At 34.0% G+C, this 24,323-nt stretch overlaps 2 protein-coding genes across 4 annotated transcripts; one reads left to right on the top strand and one right to left on the bottom strand.

Moving 5' to 3' along the window:
* Window positions 1-4,972: 4,972 nt before the first annotated feature.
* On the bottom strand, window positions 4,973-12,777 carry LOC112784849 (4-hydroxybenzoate polyprenyltransferase, mitochondrial). 3 transcript variants are annotated; one of them, XR_003816620.2, is made up of 11 exons: window positions 12,258-12,605; window positions 10,705-11,369; window positions 9,779-9,914; window positions 8,255-8,376; window positions 8,064-8,133; window positions 7,811-7,960; window positions 7,448-7,583; window positions 7,233-7,329; window positions 6,810-6,881; window positions 6,243-6,324; window positions 4,973-6,027 (listed from the first exon to the last, which is right to left on the bottom strand). XR_003816620.2 is itself a non-coding variant. In XM_025828180.3 (10 exons), the coding sequence occupies exons 2-9, from the start codon at window positions 11,136-11,138 to the stop codon at window positions 6,812-6,814; spliced, it is 1,215 nt and encodes a 404-aa protein (XP_025683965.1). In that variant the 5' UTR covers window positions 11,139-11,369; window positions 12,258-12,777; the 3' UTR covers window positions 4,973-6,324; window positions 6,810-6,811. The 3 variants fall into 3 exon arrangements, 2 of the variants coding, with proteins under 2 accessions (XP_025683965.1, XP_072086210.1); XM_025828180.3 differs by having other exon boundaries at window positions 4,973-6,324; window positions 12,258-12,777; XM_072230109.1 differs by having other exon boundaries at window positions 4,973-6,881.
* A 9,571-nt stretch (window positions 12,778-22,348) lies between these two features.
* Window positions 22,349-24,323, top strand: LOC112783559 (large ribosomal subunit protein eL6z). The gene is made up of 4 exons (XM_025826553.3): window positions 22,349-22,962; window positions 23,165-23,271; window positions 23,672-23,853; window positions 23,947-24,323. The coding sequence occupies exons 1-4, from the start codon at window positions 22,703-22,705 to the stop codon at window positions 24,100-24,102; spliced, it is 705 nt and encodes a 234-aa protein (XP_025682338.1). The 5' UTR covers window positions 22,349-22,702; the 3' UTR covers window positions 24,103-24,323.

The following is a 24,323-nucleotide window of genomic DNA, read 5'->3' on the forward strand; positions in this document are numbered from 1 at the left end:
TCAATTAACTTAGCACAAGTCTCGGTGCTTAAAGTGGGCATCGGAACATCCGTAAACAATCAACCTCAACCTCTTCTGTTGTACCAAAGAGATTCTTGTAAAAAGAAAGGGATTCTTCCTGGAGAATATCTAGATCAGTAAACCAAGACCATCTCTAACATATAATCCATGTACTCTATTATGGTTTCTACGCACCAAAGTTTGAAGATGAAAGAATTTAGTATTTCTATCCCCATATTTGACCCATTGCTCTCTAGATTCTGGGTACCAACAAAATTCCTCTTACAATAAAAGCCTATTGTAATCTTCCCTCAATTCAGCTTCTTTAATTCTCAGAGACAACACATCGGTAACCTCCAAACGCCGTTGAATCTGATCAATTTGATATTCCATCTTACTTTTTTGCACAAAAATATTTCCAAAAGCCTTTGAGTTGAAGTCCAAAGAAACCTGTTAAACCATCTTAAACCTTTCAGTAACGTCTCCAAACCCTTGATTCCAAGCCTTACTAATAACATGTTTATAAGAAAGGTGTGTTGCCCACGCAACCTGGAACCTAAAAGGACGAGAACCTTTCACTTTGGGGTCACCATGACAACGAACTAAAATAAGACAATGATCAGAATAAAGCCTGCTAAGAATTTCACAATAACCCTCAGGAAACATTGTCATTCACGCCTCATTAACTAGTGCTCTATCCAATTTTTTAGCCAAGTCCCTACCAGCCTGAACGGTACTAGACCAAGTATATCTCCTACCAGTCACTTTAAGATCAAAGAGTTCACAGTCATCTAGAGTAGTAGCTAATAGACTAGCTCTGTAAGAAGAAAAATAAGCCCCCGTACTCTCGTCTGGTGCCACAATCTCATTAAAATCACCAATGGCCAGTCATGGTCCATTATGGCCTAAATTGATAGAACACAAATGATCCTAAAACATACTTCTTTTTTCGAATTGAGGACTCCCATACATTGCACTACAAAGACAAACTAAGTTACCCACACTCACTTTCACTGTAATACATTGGTCAGTTTGGTTAGTAACTACACAAGAAGCATTAGCAATAGAAGAGAGAAACCAAATGCCATCCCTGTGTCCTACTGCTTTCTCAACACCAACACAATGAAAACCCAACTTATCCCAAAAATTTTTCAAATTATTAAACACAGTGAGTCTCAAAGAGAAAGAAGAAAGATAGTTTATATATTCTCACCAAATTTTTGCAATGCACACGGGCCATCTTGTTAGACGCACCCCTCACATTCTAGGCTATGATATTGAAACTATCCATAAAAAATAGCAAAAAGGGAGCTCCAATAACAAACCCGAGACTCAACATGATGTCCCTGTCTTTGACGATCCCGCCTTTAATGGACTCTCAAGTTGCAACGCAATTTTCTCCGTTGAAACTTGCGCCACACCCGTTGCTGATGCTCCATCCTTATCTGCCAGTAAATTCTGCAAAGAGTTTGGGCGAGGACGCTTCCTCACAGTACCATTTGTTGTCTCACCTTGCTGCTGATGATGTACATCGTGACGGGTTCCCGAAGAAGCCACACTAACTGGTTTTTTAATATTGATACCCCTGCTTAATTTTACTTTGGATCCGATAGCATATGTTGTACGTTGATGATTAAGCCTTGTCCAAGTATTGGTAGCCTTGTTAGGAGTCTTCTTTGCTTTTGGTTAGACCTGATAGGTGCTAAGAGAAGGCTTTTGATCCATTTTATACTTTCCTTTTCTAATTACTTGAGTCCAACCTTCCAAATCCTCATGTTGAGCATGATCTACATGGACAGCATGCAAATCACTCTCCACCAAATCCAGGACAGCAACAGTTACGGTCTCACCTCCAAGATTCTTGCCAAAATGAAAACTTGTTGTTTTCACATGCACCGGATTTTTTGAATTTAACCTTTCTGGCTGCTTTGCTATATCGTCGACCCCCTTGGCATTAGTTCCTCTTCCCGCGTTGCTGTCAGTCTTGCACATCTTCATATCATGACCAAACTTGAGACAGGAGCCACAAATAAGGTGAAGACTTTCATATTCAACACTTTCAACAAGAATCCTCTTAGTCATGGGCAATCCTAAATATATTTGAACACAGGCACGAGCATATTGTTCTCTTTCAGCTAATTTTGTTGCCAAATCAACCTTGACGGAGATGCCAACTGCAGTCGCAACACGGAGCATTGCATCTTTTTGGTAGCACTATATTCGTAATCCAGTAATTCTAATCCACACTAAAGTTGCTCCAAAATAGTTTTCACTTTATCTGAATTCTTGATCCCAAGACTTCACTGCCACATAATTTTCCTCAATTATCCATGGACCTCCTAAGAGAACCTTTTCTCGCTCCTCAACCACATCAAACTTCACAAGGAAATGGTCAAACCCCACGTCCAACAAATCAAAACCTCCCTTAATCCGCCATACCGTTCGGAGTTTATGAGACAATCCAGTGTAGTTATAATGTTTACCTAGCACTTTAATCACTATAACATCCTTATAAGGTTCTGCCATTAGCTTCTTGGGTAAACGTTATAATCGGTGGCAAGAGATCTTCTTGCTTCCCAGATACTACCGCAATGTTATCTCCTGACAAAGTTTCAACGAGTGAAAAAGTTTTAGCAATCTTAGAACTCACAACTTTGTCCCTAAAAGAAACTTTCAAAGGCTTAAAAACCCCTCTCGAAGTATGATTCTCCTTTTCCCCTGATGCAAGCTCTCCTCGCTCTCCCCTTATTTCTTCCACCAACATTATCAGCTGCCTTGTCGTGTTTTACCCTCAAAGTCTCTTCCCCGCTCATTCCACCGCTCATCTCGATTTCTAAAATTGTACAAAGTACGAAGTACGTACTCTCACTAAACCCTATTTCCTTTTACTAATTTGTCTAATTCAATAGAAAATGATTAAGTGATTAAAATTTACATGTATACGTGTAATCAAGTACAGTCAAGTTGGCATTAGTCTAACAAAAAAACACATGCATGCGTTACCACTTTTCTTTTTCACATTTTTTAGTACAAAAATTTACACTGGCACAGAAGATTTTGTACATAACACAAATTTATCAATATATCATAAAAATTTTTACACATAACATATACATTTTTATTCATAGAATAAAAAATTTTATATGTAGCACATAAATTTTTGCTATAAATATATTTTGTTGAATGGGTGAGCCAATTATGGTTTTTAAGATTTTTGTGTGCTAGGCATCAAAAACTGTGATGTGCACTAAATTTTCGTGTTGTATGTATTTTGTTAGTTGGGTGTCAATATTTTTGACATATAGTCCTTAAAAAGTTACTATGCCACACATCAAAATTCATGGGTTGTGCATATTTTTGTTGGTTGGATGTCAATGTTATGGACATACAATCTTTTAAAAAGTTGTGTTGTACACCAACATTTTAGTGCTATGCATCAAAATTTATGTGCACTAAACCTCTAACTTTTTGAACATATATAAGAAATTAAAAGAAAAAGATGAAGACGACAATAATGACAACGATGTTGTTGGAGAAGATCAAGAGAAGGAGAAAAACAAGAATAAGAAAAGAAGACGATGACAATGACGATATTGTTGAAGAAGAAGCGTGCAGAAGAGGAAGCATAATGACAAAGAAGTGATGATGACGTCATTGAAAAAAGAAGCACGCATATTTGACTTAGTTGAAACTTGATCGATAAAACACTTGACAATGACGATGACAACATTGTTATGAGAGCATGTTTATATACCGAAACAATAAAACTAGATATTACAATTCAAAACTCAAACTCAAACTCGAGAGGCAATAGATCAACTATTAGAAGGAGGGATTTATCTAAATCGGATCGATCATTAAATCGTTCTAGTTACTGATTTATTAGTCTAACCGGTTCAATCGTGGTTCAACCAAAAAATCGTTTTATAATAAAATAATAAATAAATTATAAACACAACCCTAAAAAGAAAATGCAATGCAATCAAAAGCCGTTTGGAAAGTAACAACTTATTTTTTTTTACTTTTGAATTATAAAAAGTTATATTACATGTGTTTGATACCATTTTTTAAAAATGCATTTAACTTCTTGAAAAGTTAACTAAGAGCTTTTGAAGAAGTAGAAAAATATTATTTCTTTCTTAGAAGTTATTTTATCATTCCCATTAAAATAAAAGAGACCATTATGCTACCTTCATTCTTGACCATGTTCCATCTACTAGAAGTATTGGCTTTCCACCATCATTTTTACACAATGTTTCATCTGTTGAAATTACTAACCCTCCACCACTATTTATCTTCCTTCCAGGAATTTTTTTTTATCATTCTACCACTCTATTTTTATTATTAAATTTGTATTTAACATTGTATATGGTATAAAATCTCACTGATTAAGTTATGTAAAATCAACATTTAATATTGAAAGGTATTTGTTATCATCGTTCTTTATGTAAAAAAAATTATATTTTTTGAGTCATTTATCCAAACGCTACAATTTTAAAACAAGTACTTCTATAACTAAAAATCCAAACACAAAATAACTTATTTATAAGCTGCTATTAATAAAAATCCTTATATTTAAAGCTCCTTTTTCAAAAGAGTTTATTTAAGAAGTTTTTTCAAACTGGGCCAAGAAGAGGATGTTGTTTATATCAACTTTTCTCTCATCATGGTTGCATCACTTTTATCTACTCTTTAGCTGATATATCATGTAAAACTTGCAAATTTTCCTAATAATATCACCATTCCTTACAAGTAGAAAAGTTGCTACAACTATTTTTGTTATAACACACTTCAGAATACAGTTTAGCAGTCATCTCTTACGTTTACCATTTGAACATAAGTCCCATGTTCAAGTAGCATTAAATCAGAGCCATACAGCCATAACCAAGAGCCCTTTAATCTGGAAATTTAGAATTGATTTCCATGAATACATCACTTGCATCATGAATGGCAAGTATTATGGAACCAACTCTGAAGAAACTACTAGCATAATCATAAGTTATTAACATCTATATTTTGATTATCTAACACTCAAACCAACAGAACTCAATTTATGTTAGCATAAAAATTAACAAGCTTTAACAAAAATTAACAAGATTTAACTAAGATTAACAAAATTTTCAACACAATTTTAACAAAGCCATCACAAAATGATAGACTTCAACTGCAGATGGTGGTGCAAGTCCTGTACTGCGAGCAACTACAGTTGAAGAATGCAGTGTCAGGGAGTTCAAGAGATGGCCTACTGTCACAGAGAATAAGCAGTGGCATTCCAAGTACTGCTATGTCCCCAAGAGATAACTACGCTTCTCTGCGAGGAGAGATCCGGGAGCTGAAGCTAGAGATTTCGAGGATGAGGATGAGGCTAAGTGAGTTAGAAAAGGAGCAGATGTTCATGAAACAAGGCATGATTGATAAAGGAGGAAATGGAAGAACATTCTTGAACTCCCTCTCCAAAGGGATAGGGAGAATTGGAATTCTCAGCAGTCAAGGTGGCGGAAAGCACCAAAAATCGAGTAAGAAGTCCAGGGGTTCAGAGGGAAAACTGGTAGGAGTAGGAAATATTTTGCATGGATATTCTTCTTCTGCATAGTTGGCCTTTTACAGCAACATGTGTTCTAACCTTTCAGTTCAGGTGATCACAAAGTGTAAATAAGTGTTGGCCTTTTTCTCTGCCTTTCATAATCAGTCTTGGCAGTTGAACTTGAATGTTCCAACATTTTCTCTTCTCCTCCTCCTTCTCACTAATAGCGTGTTTGTGAGTTGAGATTTTGAAGAGAAAGAGAGGATAGAGGAACTTGATATAACTCCATTCTATCCTTCAAACCATTTCCTTCCCTTCCTTTCCCTCAACAGACAACCACACCTGGAGAGTATGTTTAGTTGTAAGTAAAAATGGGGTGAAATTTTCAAGGATGAAGTCCATGTGCAATTTCACATATCAAATTCATCCATGAAAATTTCTACTCCAGTTTTACTTGCAATCAAATATATCCTAAGTATGATTTCAGCAAATAAACTAGTGTCCTACAAAGATAAATCACCAAGAGGAAGCTTCATAATCCACCAAATTAAAAATGCAAGATGCTTAGAATGATCTGATCTTAGGATCATAGACTTACTCCTTAGATTGGATGAAACAACAATGCATCATGTACAGCCAAATATTCAACATTGGCACACCATTGGTTTAAGATTTCAAACTACTAAAATTGCAACATGAATACCAAGAAACCATGTACCTTCTAATGGCATTCAACCTTGTCTCTCGTCTGTTGAATTTTTGGTTTTTCGGTGACTAATTTTTCCTTCATGAAAAATGCCCTGCTAACACAATAATAATAATAAGTAGAAGTTATTTACCTTGTAACGATAAGGTAATCAAGTACCTCAACTAGTTAACCATTGATAACTGTCATTAAGCATTTCCCTTCGAGTCCAATATAAGTGTTAGCTATTCCAATTCAACCATTTCCCAACATTCAGTCGCAAAAAAAAAAATCCCAACATTACTTGGCTAATATTGGATTTGTTGAAAAATAATGATGATAGTGTATTGGAGGAAAGCTGCTCCATTCCTTGGGCACACTCCAGATAGTTTTTCAGAATCACAACACTTGGTTCAAAAGAAATAATAAAACGAACATTAACTTTTTCTTGGAGGCAAAAATTGTTATATGTGGTAAGGAAGTAAAATCATACAGTATCCTAAGGCGATGACTGATGACTCATAACAATTGGTATAACTCATGCAAATTTGATAAATTATTACAAGACAAAAGAATAAACTACTCAACCAGACAAATTACCCCTATGATACAAGTTTTCCAGCTAGGATTCCACCAAATATGATAGCTCCAAACCACTTGTTTGAATTAAATCTGGATGCAAGCAAAAGGTACAAAAGTCAGTTCATTAAGTTCAACATTGAGAGGTTAGAAGTGTGGAACTAAACGTTTTATGGTAAACTAATGAACAGGTGGATGCATCATAAGTTTCTGAAACCATCAATATAACATTGGAAGAGTAATCAATAGAGAAATTGAACAATCACTGAATTTTGGGGGATTTCTATCTGTTGAGGTCTGAGGACATATAAATATATCATCAAGTGCTTGCAGTAAAGCCATATGAATTATTAGTCTTTGGAAAGTGAAAATGAAATTTAATACATGGATTTATGCAACAATCCCTTTTCTGGGTGGCATTAAACAAAAACTTCCAAAACATACTTGCAATTGCAATCAGCACGTGATGAGAGGTCAACTGTCCATATTTGCCAGCCTAGTTGTCCAGATGCAGCTGCCAGAAATGCATAATATGGCCAGCCTGCTCCACAAATATGAATCAGAAGGTTGAACAGGAAAACAACCATTGAAATCCAAATATAGTTCTAAAAACTCGAAACAGAGAGAACATAAAATGGGTCATAACTCATAAGACATACCTATTTCAGCATTATAGCCACTGAGGGCAAGACCACCCAGGCATGCAATCCCAAACCCAGTAATCCACTCCTTTGTAAAATCACCAAAGTGCAAAGCAGTTGACTTAACTCCCACTTTCAGGTCATCTTCTTTGTCCTGAATGCAAGGTTATAAATATACGCAGAGACCAAGAACTTTGATTACAATGCTTTAATTATATAATTTGTATTGGAAGGTAGCAAGTAGTCTATCATTGTATGGTTTGTTTCATAACACACTGAACTATTGGAGTCAAGATAATCACCCCACACCGGGATATATCATGCAGCAATTAAATAGCAGGACAGAGGAGAAAAATCTTCAGGAAGTAATGTTGATTTTACCTGGTGAGCATAGATTGTATCATAAACAAGTGTCCAAAAAACTCCAGAGACATAAAGTGGCAGCACTATTCTTGGATCTAGACTTCCTCTAATTGCTGCCCATCCTAACAAAGCGCCCCAATTAAAGGTCAACCCGAGATAGGCCTGGGGCTAACAAAAAATTTACGAGTGCCATAAAAAGCATAATGAGATTGTATGTCAAAGATAACAATAAAATCTTTTAGAAGAGACTAAAATTGAGGAAATTCATTACCCAGAATGTAAACCTCTTCATGAGGGGATAAGAAAAGACAAACAACAAGGATGAGGCACCCAGAACACGGCTGCAAAAAGATCACAAATCACAACATTCAACATTTTGGCAATACTCAAATTTTCACACTTGACGTAGTCATGTAGATGTAATAATGATCACAGGCTCAGCTATTCGAAGTTAACACTAACCTATAATAATTCAGTTGCAGAAGAATCCCAAGACCCAAAGTTAACTGAATACCAAGAAAACAAAGTCCCTGAAATGGTGTCAAAAGACCACTTGCCATAGGCCTTGACTTTGTTCGTTCTACCTGCATCATACAATTATGTATAGTATCATTCAGAATATTGAATCTACTATCAGCTATGTTGAACCCAAAAAAGTAAAAAATGCTTAATGGGTTCTGAAAAATGCCCAAGGTAGGTATGAAAATCAAATAAAATCTCAGGGCAATGTACTGAAATAAAATAAATATGAGAAACTTTTACGTGATTCCAACAATTGGAAAAGGCTTACGTGCATGTGCATTTTTATTATTATGTAATCCGTGGGAGCTAACCACAGTTTTTAAATTACATGTAAACCGTATCAGCCTGCAACGGTTTAAAGTAGGGGAAGGTTTGAAGATAAACCGTGGAAGCTCACCACGGTTTATGTACGAAACAATATGAGCAAAAAACTCTCTAGCCAGCCACGGTTTATGAAGTGTTTTTTAAACTCATAAACCCTTGTAGGCTGCCACGGTTTATGAGGAGATGAATTCTATATATATATATATATATATGAGCGAGATTGAAGCTGCTCAAGAGATCATTGTCAAGGAAGCTGCTCAATAAATGTACTCTTATTATTTTAATTTTTTAATTTAAATAAACATATTTGTATTATTTTAAATAAAATTTAAAATTAATATTAGTAAGTTTATCTAAAATTTTAAATTTTAATATTTTAAATAAACATATTCTTATTATTTTAAAATTTTGTTAAATTTAAATCAACGTACTCATATTATTTTAAATAAGTATATTCTTTTAATTTGAAAATAATATGAATGTATTTAAATAAAAAAAATTAACCACTGGTATTTTTTTAAAATCGAATAAATATAATTAATCATATGAGTACAAAATAATACGAATACATACAATTTTATAAATCATTAATTTAAATTATATCTATTTAAAATTTAAATTACAACTAATACAAATTTTACATATAATTTAAAAATCGTGGTTAGCTCCCACGGGGTTTTTCCAATTGTTGGAATCACGTAAAGGTTTCTCATATTTATTTTATTTCAGTACATTGCCCAAAATCTCATGTTCAATACTCATTAAAACAAAATAAGAAATGTGATGTCATAGGAATAAAATCAAAGGGATGTTTCATGCAAGTAAATTGATAGATTTATATTTTGAATCATATTAGAAATAGGGCAGGGACGATGAAAATGAACCAGAAAAAGTAAAAAGAAAAACCTTCAAATGCAAAATACATGAACTTACAGGCCATGTGAAGTACCAAGGCACTAGACTTGGCATGACTAAGCTTTCAGATTATTTTTTTTAACTTAAATCAAATGTATAATATAAGTTAAACATTCACACTATGCTAATAACATGTACTTGTGAAAAATTAATTTACAACATGAAATAACGATTTCAGTATCTCTCAATACATAAAAATATAAAAGAAAAAAGCTTTCTATTTACCTTTGTATCAATGTCACGATCAAGGATATCATTAATAGTACACCCAGCACCCCTCAAAAGCAAAGCCCCACATCCAAACAATGCCAACATTTTAAAATCAGGCAGCTGTCCTGGAGTTGCAGCCAACGTAATTGACCTAAGCATTGAAATTAGAAACATAAAATAAATAAGTTAGTAAATAAAATAGAACAAGAATGAATTTAGAAAGTGGAATGCATAAAAGAGAGAGAAACAACTTCAAGGCATGATATAATATAGAAAAGGCAACACCTCTTGCTGCTCCACACAAAAAACTATATTTTCAATTCATATTATTTTCTGTCAACATGAATAGATGGCTTTGTTAAAGTTGTAAGTGAAGCACTTTACAGAAAATACTAAGAAAAGGTAAAACAAATAAAATGTATTATGTTTGAAGATATACACAAAGTTCTACGATCCATGTCATAAAGATTCGTAGTTGACTGCATAACACAACCCTTGGGTACATCCATACATATGTATGCAGATGCAGTAGGAAAGATTCAAGGGGTGCAGCTTGGACTGGTTTTAGGACAGAAATAACGAACAAGAAAGGCAAGGTTTTTCTTGTGGATATGTATGGTACGGATGGTGCTTAACTACTTATAGTACTAACGATAAACAAATAACAATTTTAACTTATCTAATCTTGTGGACTTAAATAAGAAGATAAAGAATACTAATTTAGACTCAATAACCAGGTTACCATAAATTAACTTGTACGAACAAAATTACAAATCGATAGAATGATCATTTCTTTTAAAATTTCTTCATTCATTACTATTTCAAAGAGTGTAACATATATTTTCAATTAGCAATCAATTTCATATTATAAAATTACTGGACTGTCCTTGTTATTAGACAACAAGGCATTTACCCATAGGCCAAGTAAATAGAACACTTACCACATACAAGGCCATAGAAGCAACCATGTCCCAATGGGCTTATCTAGGCGAGCAAGCTGTGCATAGGGCTGAACCTGCCTAGGCAAGTACAAATCGATCCAAGAGATATTTGCTTTACTCACATTGCCACTTTGATTCTTATTTCCCTTTGACCACTCTTTTAAACTAGAAGGTGATGTAGAGATGTGCTGAACAAGCTGAAAATTTGAGAGAGATCGAACAGTTTTAAAATATTCAAATTTAGAATCCTGATAGTGGGATTGCCCAAATGGACAGAGTGAAGGATAGAAGTTGTGGTTTATGCTTATAGATGGTTCAGTGGAGATTAAAGGATTGAAGAGGGAAGGGGAATGATATTGTATGGAGAGGCCCGTAGAAGGGAAAGAATATTTGAGAAACCTACGTGAAGCACGATAGATCAAAGTTGATGCCATTTTTTCTCAAAAGCAAACAAGTTAGGGGGAAGATAGTCTCTTTGTTGCTACTCGTTTCAAAGGCTTGTAAGGATTCGGTTGGAGGAGGAGCAACAAAAATTCAGTGTTATATTAAACTTTTAGACCCACATCTTGACTGGATATTAAAGAAAAAAAGCTTATCCAACTCTTTGATATCACTCTTCATGTAGGGGTGAGCCTTCATTCAGAAATCATTGAACTTACAAAATCCTGAAAGCAAAAACAATAGAACTTCAAGAACATTTTCAAATTCTTCAATAATAATAGAATGCACCAAACTAAACTAATTGCCACTAGAAGGATTCAAAAATTTTAACATGACATTTTAATAATTTCTTCATCAACTAAATTATAGAGTACCACATGGAGTCATTTGCTTCAAAATAAGATAACATTCAAACATAAGAATGTAAGTTGGGCCTAAATAACCAAATGATGGGAAAACATTACGTTTCAGTTACTAAAACACTGTCTAATATGCAAGTTAATGTTCATGTGATGTTTGATGCATCTCTAGGATATCAATATTATAAGTGGAAAAAATTGATCTTCCCAAAATAAACCATGCTTGGTGTTAAAGAAAATGTAAATGAAGAAAAGGGGCAATCTAAGGGTATGGTTGTTTGTGGAAACATATTCTATTTCCATTATCTATACTCAATTCTAAATAATCATTTCATTTCTTCAGTTCTTGAAAACATGTTTCTTTTGTTTGTTTCCATTTCTATCTCCTTTTTTCCTCATACAAAAGAACACATGTAGGTGACAGAGCCAGAGCCAGAGCATGTAGGTGCTATACGTTGTTTCCATTTTCTTTTATATATATAACCAATAAGCTCGCAGTAATTCAAATATATTTAATTAGTAATTTTATATATACATATCAACAAATAAAATAAAATAGAAAAGCAGCATATTTTCTAGTACTCACTAAAAACTTTGATCAAACATGTGGCACGCATCACTAACCGTGTAGCAACAAATTGAAACACGGTATCCTATCTAACAACCCATTCATTATATTCAAAAACATTTCTACCATATTCAAAACAATTGGAACAACAACAAGAAGAAATTGTGAATGCTGGTAAATTTGACCTGTGAATATGAACTGAAGGCTCTTCTTTCTTGCAGAGCAAGAGACAGAGAAGAAAGGTTAATGAAGCTCATACTCATGGGAACAACGGACTTGAATATTGTGATAGCATCTGCCACCGTCATTCCAAGGAGGAAACACCACACAACATGCTTGCAAACTCGGAAGCCATTGCAAACTGCCATGTAGAGCAGATTCTTCTTTTTTTTTTTTTTGGACAAAATGTAGAGCAGATTCTTGTCTGAATCTTTCTCTCTTTTTTTTGGGCCGGGTATTAAAAACTGAATCTATTTTTTACTTTTATTTTTTGGTGAACAAACTGAATCTATTGTTATTTTGACTCATTAGCTGACTACTTTGTTCAAAACCTATTGCAAATAAATGGGAGGGCCAAAGTGGATAAGGGCCTCTGGACCTGGATTTAAGAATTTGCACTTTGAAAAACTTCAGAGAAAAAGAGAGAATTTGGATTTTAGATCTTAGTGCCATAGTTATCAGAACCAAAGCAATAATCACTCCAGTGATAGGATCGGGTAATCGAGGCATTAGTTTAATCGGTGAGTCGCTTATTTATCTTGTTGACCCGATCATAATTAAATAAAAATATAAAATTAAAAAAAAATTAAAATCAAAAGTTAAAATGTATGTCTTCACAAATATATTAATAACAATCAAATATCAATTTGTAGATATAAATCATATAATTAGTGATTAGTGACAAATCCAAAAAATTTATGTTAGAGAGACAAAAATAATATATATTATTATCAAAAAATATATTAATCTAAATTTAAAAAAATAAAAATGCACATTAATTATTTGAATAAAAAAATAAAAAATTACATATAATAAAATAGAAAGAAAGATATTTTTTAAAATATTTTTTATTATTATTTCTATAAATAAAAAATATATATTCTAAATTAGTAAATTGATCAATTGACTTTAAAAATTTATATGCAACATAATTACATATAATAAAATAGAACAAAAGATAAACAAATAAATAATAAGGATCACTAAATTGAGAATAAAATAAAATATATAAATTTATAAAGAGAATAAAAAATTAGATTAATACCTAAACTATAATGGCTTGAATTATAATTTGTAATTAAAAATATCAAAAAGAAAAATAATGAAATTGAAAGATATATAGAATCATAAAGAGTTATATTAAAAAAATAGAAAATTTAAAATTTATCTTTTGATAAAGAAAAAATGACCACTAAAAAAGAAATAGAAAATGAAGGTTGAAACTAAGAAAATAATTGAAGAGAATATAAGAGTGATGACGGTTGGAATTTGAGAATGAGAAAAAGCTAAATTTAATTAGGTTAACTAATAGTCAAAATGATAGAAAGATAGAATGAATTTGAGGCTTTAAATAATTAGAATAAATTTATTTATAATGAGATCATTTAAAATTTAAAATGAGAGCAATGTTCTGAAAATCGGTTTGAACTGGCCGGTCGAACCGGTCAAACCGTGAACCAGACCCAAAAACGATTCGGTCAATCAGCATAACCGCAAAATCTAAAAACCAGAATTGAATCGGTAAACCGGTCGGTCGAACCGAACCGTGATCCGGCCGGATTTTTGGCTGTCAACAAAACGCTGCCGTTTCCAAGGTTCTGAAACCAAATCCCTAATTCCCTTCTCAGTTCTCATTCATCGAGCTTCAGTGAAGCTGCTTCAGAGGTGAGAACGCCTCAGTGCCTCACTCTCACACGGGTCGAGCCACCGCCGTCGAGCCACCGCAGTCGAGCCACCGCAGCAGCCGTCGAGAACTGAGAACGCCTCACTCTCACACGGGTCTAGCCACCGCCGTCGAGTCACCGCCGTCGAGCCACCGCAGCAGCCGTCAAGAACTGAGAACGCTTCACTCTCACCGTCGAGAACTGAGAACGCCTCACTCTCACCGTCGTCTCTTTGCTGTCTCCTACTCTCCCTATTGCATGTTCTGTTGAAGCCTTGAAGGTGCCTTCGAGCTTCCAGAGTTCCAGGTAACATTTTTTTTAGTTATGGTTGTTTGATTCCTGATGAGTTTGATTGAGTGTTTCTTTGAATCTTTGATTTTGTGAAGCTCTGTGACAGTCACATGATGAACACCGAAACTGTAAACTTTGAAACTCTGTCTCCCAATTTTATTTTTCTTTGAACTGTGTAGTGTGAAACTCTGTGAACTGATTCAACTGATCCTGCTAAACTGAACTGTTAACTTTGGTTAATAATTGTTGTTTACTTATTACTGAAACTGAACTGATTGATTGTTGAAGCATGATTAATTGTTGAAGACTTGAAGCTGATTGCTTGAAGGGTGAAGCATGATTAATTGTTGATAGATTTTTTTTTTTCTTGTCTCTGTTTCCAGGAAATCATTCAGCTATCCTTTTTCTTTCAACCTGATGGTCCAGTGATTGGAAATGGCTCTTTTAAATCGTCATTCTTATTTCCAGGGTATGAATGAGTTTCTATTCCTTCATAATTACCTACATTTGTATGTTTTCTTTTGTTGTCATGTTGATTTTTGTTTATATAAAAGAAGGATTTTATCTGGGTCCACCACCGAAAGATAAGCTTCCCAAGGTATATTCTCCTTTGTTAAACTTTTGGATATTGCCACTGATAATATATAATCCTGTTTGTAATATTTGTGCAGAATTCTACACAAGGTTCGATATTGTTAGGGGCAATTTCGTATGGAAAAATGTCATTTTCAGAGGGGGAGAATAAAAATTCAGAAAAGCACCCTGCATCATATCAACTAATAATACACAAGGTTCTGTATTGTTAGTGATTAAATGTTTTTTCTAAACCCTGCTGCTGCTGTTTTTTAATTTATGAATATACTATTTTTGAATTTTTGTTGTTAGATTTATTGATTTCAGAGTTTAGGGTGATTCATGAAATTGAGAATTGGATTATTGGTACTTTTCTATATGTATACTTGTTCTATGTCTTGGTGTTGAGTCTCACAAATATTCTCAATTACTTACAGCTATGATTTCCTTCTTGAATGAGATTTTATTTTTCCAAAAGAAATCATAGAAGATTAGAGTTGTGGATTTTTTAATTGAGTGATGAGTGTAAAGTTGAAGATGATGATGACAAAAGTGCTTGGAAACATATATTTTAAGAGTGTTTTAAATAATTTTTTGAGTTTATATTATTTATATTTTATTTATTATTTTATTATAAAACGGTTTTTTCGATTCAATCACGGTCGAACCGGTTGAACCTGTAAACCAATGAACCAGTAGCTAAAGCGGTTCGATGATCGGTTCGATTTTTAGAACTTTGAATGAGATCATATTATATATATATATTTAAAAAAAAAAGAGTGGGGACAAATGCCCCCTGGTAATGTAAACATATATAATAAAGGGTCTGTCTAAAATCAGCCCACCTCTTATGAGCTTATCTGATGCACCATTAAATTCAAAGCGTTAGATTAGATTGACAAACGATCTAATGGTTTATATTTAAATCATTATTAATTTATTAAAAATTACATTAAAAGATAACAACTCTTTTAATATTTTAATATTGCCCAATATAAAAGTTCAGAACTAAACCCTTGCTTGCTGCAGCTATGCGCCCCTGCCTCTTCCCTCCACCCACTTCCTCTGTCTTCTTCGTCAAATGATGAACCCCCGTTTCTTCTTCTACCCCCTCTTTTCTCCGCTTCTTCCTCTACTCACTGTCCACCGAAGAATTGTCTATCCTTTCTAAGCCTTCTGGCGATGCGAATTCAGAGATTGTGAGCTACCAATTCACACCCGAGCGTGAATTTCAGTTGGTACCTATGAACAACTCGTGGCGGTCTCAAATCCTGCAGCGATTCATGAAGAGGGGAGATGCTACCAGTTGCAGCAAGGGTCTGGGGAGAGAAGGCTGTCCTCCTCATCATAGGGTTGCTATGATGGACTCTAAACTCCTTGCTCCCATTTCTACCGATGGGAGACCCCATATATCAAAATTAGTAAGATTATTAGGTTAAGCCTTCTTCCACAACGAAAATTGGTAGGGTTTTGGTCAAACTCTGTTGCTCGGCTTTCGTTTATCTTCTCAAATTTTTGAATCTTTTGTAGGGTTTTGCTCAAAAGAAGTTGATCTTTAATGGAGCCTCGAGTTGGAAATTAGTTATGTATAGGTCGGAAAATTGGTAGCGGATCCTTTGGAGAGATCTATCTCGGTGAGCTTTCTCTCCTCTCTCTTTTTAATTTTTTTTTGTGCATAATTGAACTTCTAATTTTCAAATTTTCCGATTAAGTTTTTCCGATTAGGGAAGTATTCCATAGAATTGAGAGAAGCAAAACAGAAGGGCGTGATTCTCTTGGAAAGCAAAACCTTGCTAATTAACCTTTTTTATGCATACCCTTCAGTTTTCATTGTTGGATTTTGCTTCCTTAGAAGCCGAGAGTGGAGATCAGATTTGAAAATTAAGCCAACAATAAAAAACTTAGGGGGAGGATTCTTGTATCTAAGAACCGTGTAAAATGTATAGAGCTTAGATTATTTTATGCGGATCTTTTGTGATGTCTGGTGCTTTTTATTCCCTTGGTAGTTGTATCGCTATATGTTGAAATTTGAATTAATCTTGCATGCTACTGTTTCTTTTTTTTACTTGGAATTCTCTCATGCTTGTGTAATCATGCACACAAATTCTCTTGTTATGCTGAGCTTCGATGGCCTTAAGCAGGCTGTTGTTGTATTTCTATCCCATTGTTGTTGTCATGGAAAGATCTTTTCTGTGCAATTCATTATATGTGATTCTTACAGGGGATTAGGAGACCGTGGAAAGATGTTTGTTTGATCTTGCAAGAGCATATGCACCAAGTACAATTTTCATTGATGAAATTGATTCTCTGTGCAATGCTAGGGGGTAAGTCTTTGCTGTTCTTTTCCCTACATAAAAATCTTGAGTTTTGCATCATGTATGCCATATTTTTATTTGCATTGGGAGATAATGGTTGTCAACTACCCCTTGTGTTCACCCTGAGTTTGTAGTATCAGTTGAGATTATTTGATTTCTGATCGAGTTGCCTTTCAATTCATCAGGGCTTCTGGGGAACATGAATCATCCAGAAGGGTGAAGTCTAAACTTCTAGTTCAGGTTGATGGTGTAAACAATAGTTCCACAAATGAAGATGGTACCCGTAAAATAGTAATGGTTTTGGCAGCCACAAACATCCCTTGGGACATAGATGACGCACTGAGGTTTGTATTTGCTTTTCTGCATCCTTTTCTTATACTTCTTAATGTGCATTGCAAGTGATAGAAGTATGCGATGAATTAGTTATATCTGTCGGAAACCTCTTTTAATGTGCATGTACTGATACAATGTAATATGTTGATGCAAATCAAATCAGGCGAGGGCTGGAAAAGCGTATATACATTCCTTTTCCGAATTTTGAGAGTCGTAAAGAGTTGTTGCGTATCAATTTGAAGACTGTGGAGGCAAGTTAGGACATTGTGATTTACCTATGACACTGTCTTAAAGATATTATTATGTATTGCCTTTAATTGATTTCTTCGATGGATTCAAATGAAAGACATTCAGCATCTAACAAATACAATATTATCATGACATTGATTTCCCAGGCTGACATCGAACGTCATGTTTTATTACCATGTTTTATTTTCTTTCCTTGTAACCAATGACCATTTAAAAAGTTCAGGATCTTAAAGTTCTTAATTCATATATATAACCATGTTGCTGTGGTAAATCCCAATCCCACGGTTGACAACACTGTAATATACCAAGACAGGCAACAACTAACTAAACTGATAGCGCCACAATCATTATAATGAGCACGAGTCTAATTAATCTAATACACTAAGTAATTTAAGATTAATTAATTATCATAAGCTTCTTAGTTATTGTCAAGTACTTCTGTACGAGTAATTACTCACGTGTTATTTACATGCTAATATTCTAGATTTCTGTTCTTCAGAGAGATGCAAGATTATTAGTTAATTACTAATTTTATATTGAGAAGAGAATTCTTTATTTTTTGACCATGATTTTTTCTTTTTTAACATTTTCTCATTGTTTTGCACTCAGTAGATCAGAGTGCATGCATTAACTTCTTGGGGGAACAAAATAAAGTGAACAAAAAATTATTTGTCCTTTAAATTTTTAATATTCCCTTATTTGAATAGTGCTTGTTGTTAACAGCATGGAACAAATAATGGTGTTGCCAAGATCAAACACAAAACCCCAACATAACATCATTAAATATTCTTTGGTGCCAAATAGATTGTGACACTCATTTTATTTTTGTCTGTTCATTTTATTCTTTCAAAGTGTGCTCCATTTGCATAAGCGGTCTGCACTATACTAAGATAGGCTTAAAAACTTGAATAAAAATTTTTATTTTATTTTATTTTATTTTTATCAATATCAGGATACAAATTTATAATTTTCAATAAAATGAATAAAACTTGAACTTTATTATAGTTTTAATGCATTTGAGAATTTGTCTTGATATCTGTTAAAATAGTCAGAATGAATGATCAAGAAAGAGGACAAAATTTACATATTAATGATTATGCACTAAGAATGATTCAATATCATAGGTTTTGATTACTTATTACAAGTAATGACATCATTTAATTAAAGCACATAATATAAAGTTAAAATCAAATCCAACAATACACATCAGATATTATTAAAGCGCATGATACAATAAATGATATTTATTAAAATTATTTTTTGAATAAATGATATAATAAAATTAAATTAATTAGTTGGTTATCTAACTACTTAAAAATTAATTAGTGTCATCAATGAGATTTCTATCTCTGCTGCCACCTTGACCCAATGTTTTGTGAGTTCAGAAGGGTTCAATACTGCAGGATTTTCATAGCCTGTTTTCCATTCTCTATCTGTGGCGTCAAATGCTAGCACATCCCCGAACAGATCGTAATCCAACTGACACCGGCCATCACACCAAAAAATTTGCCGAAACACTCCTTCTCTGCCCTTTTTAACACTATAGAACAAGTTTTGATCCCTTGCTGCTAGCGTTTCCAAGTAAGCCATTGCAGAGGTTAAATCATCAGGTAATTGTCTTCTTTGTTTCGCAACTTGATTGTGCATATCCTTAATTAAAAAATTAACGTTCTCGTACCCACCACACTGGCTAGCTAATGACCCAAATATGTTTGGCATGCTGATCCCCACCTCTTTCATATGGTTCATTTGACTAATGTCAGGCTCAGTCATTTTCTTGTGAGATCTTAACATTCTTGCTAACTTTGGAACAACAAGCTCATGGTTGTGTTCATCACAAAAATCTCTCACTACCCAACTCTCAGTTACCGCATTGAAGATCACATGAAGTTTACTCATACAACCACATCTTGTCTCTGGTTTTGGCTCCCTAACTCGATTTTTCATGTGGTTCCATTTTTCTAATCTATACCATTCACAAGAACAAACATATGTTTTTTCTCTAACTTTTCCATCAACTATTCTACTCCTACTCTTTCGCACACTGAAGCCCCTCGTTTTGGCATATGAATTATAAAATTCGAATGCCAAGCCAAGATCAGCAAAGTGCAATTGACAAATATTTTCCATAGATAGACCTGAGAAATCGATCTTACCAATATCTTCTCGAGAGTTTATGCGATTGATCCATATCCACCGCATCAAAAGTTGCGTCTTCATCCACATGATCACTAACATTATGCACATTTTGATCACTTGTGTGTCTTTGACTATTTGATACTTCCTGCAATTTATAGCATAAATTAGGTACAATTTATAATCGAATAAGCAAAACTAACCAATAACCATTGAATTTTCAAAAAGAATCACAATACTAATTTCTGAATTTACAAACACACTAAAAAAATCAAACAACAATAACAAATAAAAAATGGAACAAATACCAAATTTAAATAGAAACATAAACTCAGAAATTAAAATTATGAACAGAAATCAAACAACAATAATAAATAAAAAATAGAACAGCATGAACAGAAGCATAAACCCAGAAATTGAAATCAGAATCATAAAAACAAATACCAGATTTGAGTAGAAACATAAACCCAGAAATTGAAATCAGAATCATAAAAATAAATACCAGATTTGAGTAGAAACATAAACCCATAAATTGAAATCATGACTTCAACGAAATAGGTTCATGCTGCAGAACATAAAGGGATAAAAAAATGAGCTAAATAAAACAAGTTCATACCTGAAACTGAGGCTCCATTGAAACTCTTGAAGTGTAGCGATGAAGGGGGAGACGACGCTGAGGACGACGGGAAGACGTGGTGCACGATGAAAGCAGAAAGAACGACGACACTCTGAAGCTGAAAAAGGAATTCTCAAATAAATTGGCAGTAGAGGTGGGTTCTGTAAAAAGGGAAGAGAAAACATAGTGTGAAAACAGGTATCTTAGATAAAAATCAAGAAACACAAACTGTTTGAATTGTGATGTTAGTATATCTCCCCAATTTGCACATCTAAGCTAGGAATCATAAGCTTTATGTGAAACTTTAAATTCTGTATACTTTATCTTACTTCTATTAATATAAAATATAAATGATATAAGATAAAGAAAACTGCTTCCAAAGCTTCTCTCCACCCTTCTATCTTCCCATTTATTTCCTCTTCCACTCATCTAATATGACTATCTACCTCAAACATGCACTATACAATAACTTGGATATGTTCAACTCGGCATATTTTACAGGCAAAATAAAAAAAAAAGGTTGATTTTTTAGAAGTAACCAAAAAACACTAACAAAAATATACAGATAACCTAGTGCAACAAAATATCCAGGATATACATCTTATTAAAATATCAGTAAAGTCATATCAGCCATATTAGTGTAGTCATGAGAATCACTCAGATATATTATCAGATTTCTTTGATATGCTTCCCTCAAAGCTAAAAAACCTGTATATACTTAAGATTGGGTATTATAACATCAAATTAAGCAGCAGTTATTGATTTTTTTTATCAGTTATGCCAACACAATATGGTGTAGATTACAAAATGCACAAGTTTATTGGAACCATCAACCTGAGCTTCCTAGTTCCTACTTCAATAAAGGTCCATTGTATTGTCTCCATCTCATTGTTTATACACGCAGTCTTCAATTATCTATGTTTATTCAAACCACTACAGCATTGAAACCCCCTTCCTCCTCCGAAGCATAAAAAAATAAGAAAAAAGTGTAGCACAATAATAGAGAATTATAATTGCTACATATAACTACTAAATTGACATGAATCTTAGCTACACCAACATGCTTGTAGCACAGAACAGAACAAATATAGCATACAATCCCTGCTTCAGTAATCACTAATGCTCAATTCCAGCCCAAAATAAAAATAAAAGATCACAATATGGCCATCATCATTCAATCACACTCGAACTACTAACCATATAACAAGATGATATATCATCGTTCAATAATACTCTAACTACTAACAATCAAGGATTTGGGCATTTAAATAAAATTACTTGAAAGGAAAGTCACAATTATTGCTTCGCCTTTGGACCCAACGTGAACGCTGGCCTTGATGGATGACTTGCTATTGAACGATCAACGGGGAGGGAGAGCCTACGAACCACAGAGAGATGAATTGGACGGTGACCGCTCCGCTGGACAGCGACGGCGAAGGCTGAGACCAGCGGAGAGTCACGTAGGTGGTGAGTTAACAGGAAAAGAATTTGGGAATTAAGGTACCGTATGGTGAGTTTGGGGGTGGGGCTGTGGAGTGTGGTGAATTAAGGGTTTTATTAGTTAAATTTAAAAAAAAAAAAAATTATGGTAAACATCAAAAAATAATTATTATTATTATTAAACCTTCATGTGGGATATATTTATAATTTATATTTTGTGTTTATTAAAAAAACTCAAAAAATTTGAGCTTACTAAAGACAGACCTTATAATAAACTAGTCATTAATACAAAATATTTTTAATTTAAATAAATAAAAAAATAAAATATAACACAATCAATAAATTAATGATTAACAAACTAATCAAAAACATACTTCAACTAATTTATAAATCAATCCATCAAATATGATTATATCAATAGTCCAATATTGCCTATGTTTGTCAATACTCTATTAAATCAACTCTTAATATTACAAGTAAATGCTAAGAATAAGACTGAGTCTCTAGTCTCTACGCAAAAAATAATCTCAAGTAATTACAAATTCAACTCGGAAAGAGAAAAAAAGAAAATAATAAATGTTAGACAGATATAAATATGGTACAGAAAGGAATTAATTATACTACATGTATATCAAAATTAGCTACAAAAATTAGGGTAAGCAAGGCTTAGATGGTCTACAAGGGTAAGGCACAGCGAAATATATAGCCTAAGATCATTGATAAAGCAAAGGAAGGAGAATTAGGGTTTTGTGGGAGGAAAAGGAAGCGTTGCAGTTGAGTGAAGAACGAGAGCAATGGCGCCGAAGCAGAGAGCAGCAAGGAAGGTCGGCAGGAACCCTGAACTGGTGCGGGGGATCGGGAAGTACTCTCGGTCTCAGATGTACCACAAGAGGGGTTTGTGGGCCATAAAGGCTAAGAACGGTGGCAAGTTCCCCGTCCATGAACCCAAGCCTAAGCCCCAGGCCCTTGCTCAAAAACCCCCTAAGTTCTATCCTGCTGAAGATGTCAAGACTCCTCTTGTCAACAAGCACAAACCCAAACCCACCAAACTCAGGTCTGTTCTTTTTTTTTTCTTTCTAATTTTCGATGTCAAATGTGATAAACAAAATTCTTGATCTGAAATGAGAATTTAGATTGGGATGGTGGCATTCTTGGCTATCTAATTTTACTATTTTTATAAATTGATTGACCTATCTTAGGGTTAGATTATTGATCCAATTGATCTTATATGTTTCATTATTTTATCACGTTTTCAGGGCTAGCATTACTCCTGGGACAGTGTTGATTCTTCTTGCTGGAAGATTCAAGGGGAAGAGAGTTGTGTTCCTCAAGCAGCTTCCTTCTGGGCTGCTTCTTGTGTCTGGTAACTCTTGCTCATTATCCTCAATGAAGTTTCTGTTTATGTTATTGTCTCGGATTTATAGTGAAAAATAGTGTTTTAAATCATATTGAACATTGGCTTTGTGTTTTTGTTATGGGCGAGTATTTCTGTTTTTTCGGATTTTGCTTGATAAGCCTTTTTTTTTTTTTTTTTTTAAAATACGTGGATGATGCTTCATTTCTCCCCTATGTCACTTAATTGAATGCATTAGTGCTTGAATTAAGTTGTCCATTGCAGTTTCAAACTTCGGATTTCAACGCATAGACAACATTTTCTCCTTTGATATTGCTTTCCATTGTGTTGTGTATAACTTGTGTCCGAATAAGCTAGCGGATTAATGAAGTTTTTCTCTCCTCTGGTCTTATATATCTTGTTTCCTCAGGACCCTTCAAGATTAATGGAGTTCCGTTGAGACGTGTGAATCAGTCGTATGTTATTGCCACATCAACCAAAGTAGATGTGTCTGCTTGTAACGTGGAGAAATTCGATGACAAATACTTTTCAAAGGAAGTCCAGAAAAAGAAAAAGAAGGGAGAAGGCGAGTTCTTTGAGTCCGAGAAGGAGGTTAGTTTGTATAAATTTCTTGTTTAATTTGTCTTTCTGGCACTTGCAGTTTTTATCAGCATTTGCTCATGTGCTATCTTGCATCAAATGTAGGAGAAGAAGACCCTCCCTCAAGACAAGAAGGATGACCAGAAGACTGTTGATTCTGCTTTGATAAAAGCCATCGAGAGTGTTCCAGACTTGAAGTTTTACCTTGGTGCTAGGTTTTCTTTGAAGCAAGGCCAGAAGCCTCATGAATTAGTCTTCTAGAGGAAAGTAGAGTCTTAGAATTTCTTTTTGATATTCTGTTTTGTGTTAAGACTTGGATCTAATTGTTGTCTTTTGATAATAGACATTTGCGGATCAACAGATTGGTCCAGCGATTTTGTCTTTAATTTTGCATTTGTGGGAATTCATTTGATGATTTTTAGGCTTCAAAGTTGGCATAGTAAAAGGAAACGGATAGAAGATCTTCTCATTGGTTTTGAAAA

The sequence above is a fragment of the Arachis hypogaea genome, chromosome 20 (assembly GCF_003086295.3).
Source record: "Arachis hypogaea cultivar Tifrunner chromosome 20, arahy.Tifrunner.gnm2.J5K5, whole genome shotgun sequence".
Taxonomy (NCBI): domain Eukaryota; kingdom Viridiplantae; phylum Streptophyta; class Magnoliopsida; order Fabales; family Fabaceae; genus Arachis; species Arachis hypogaea.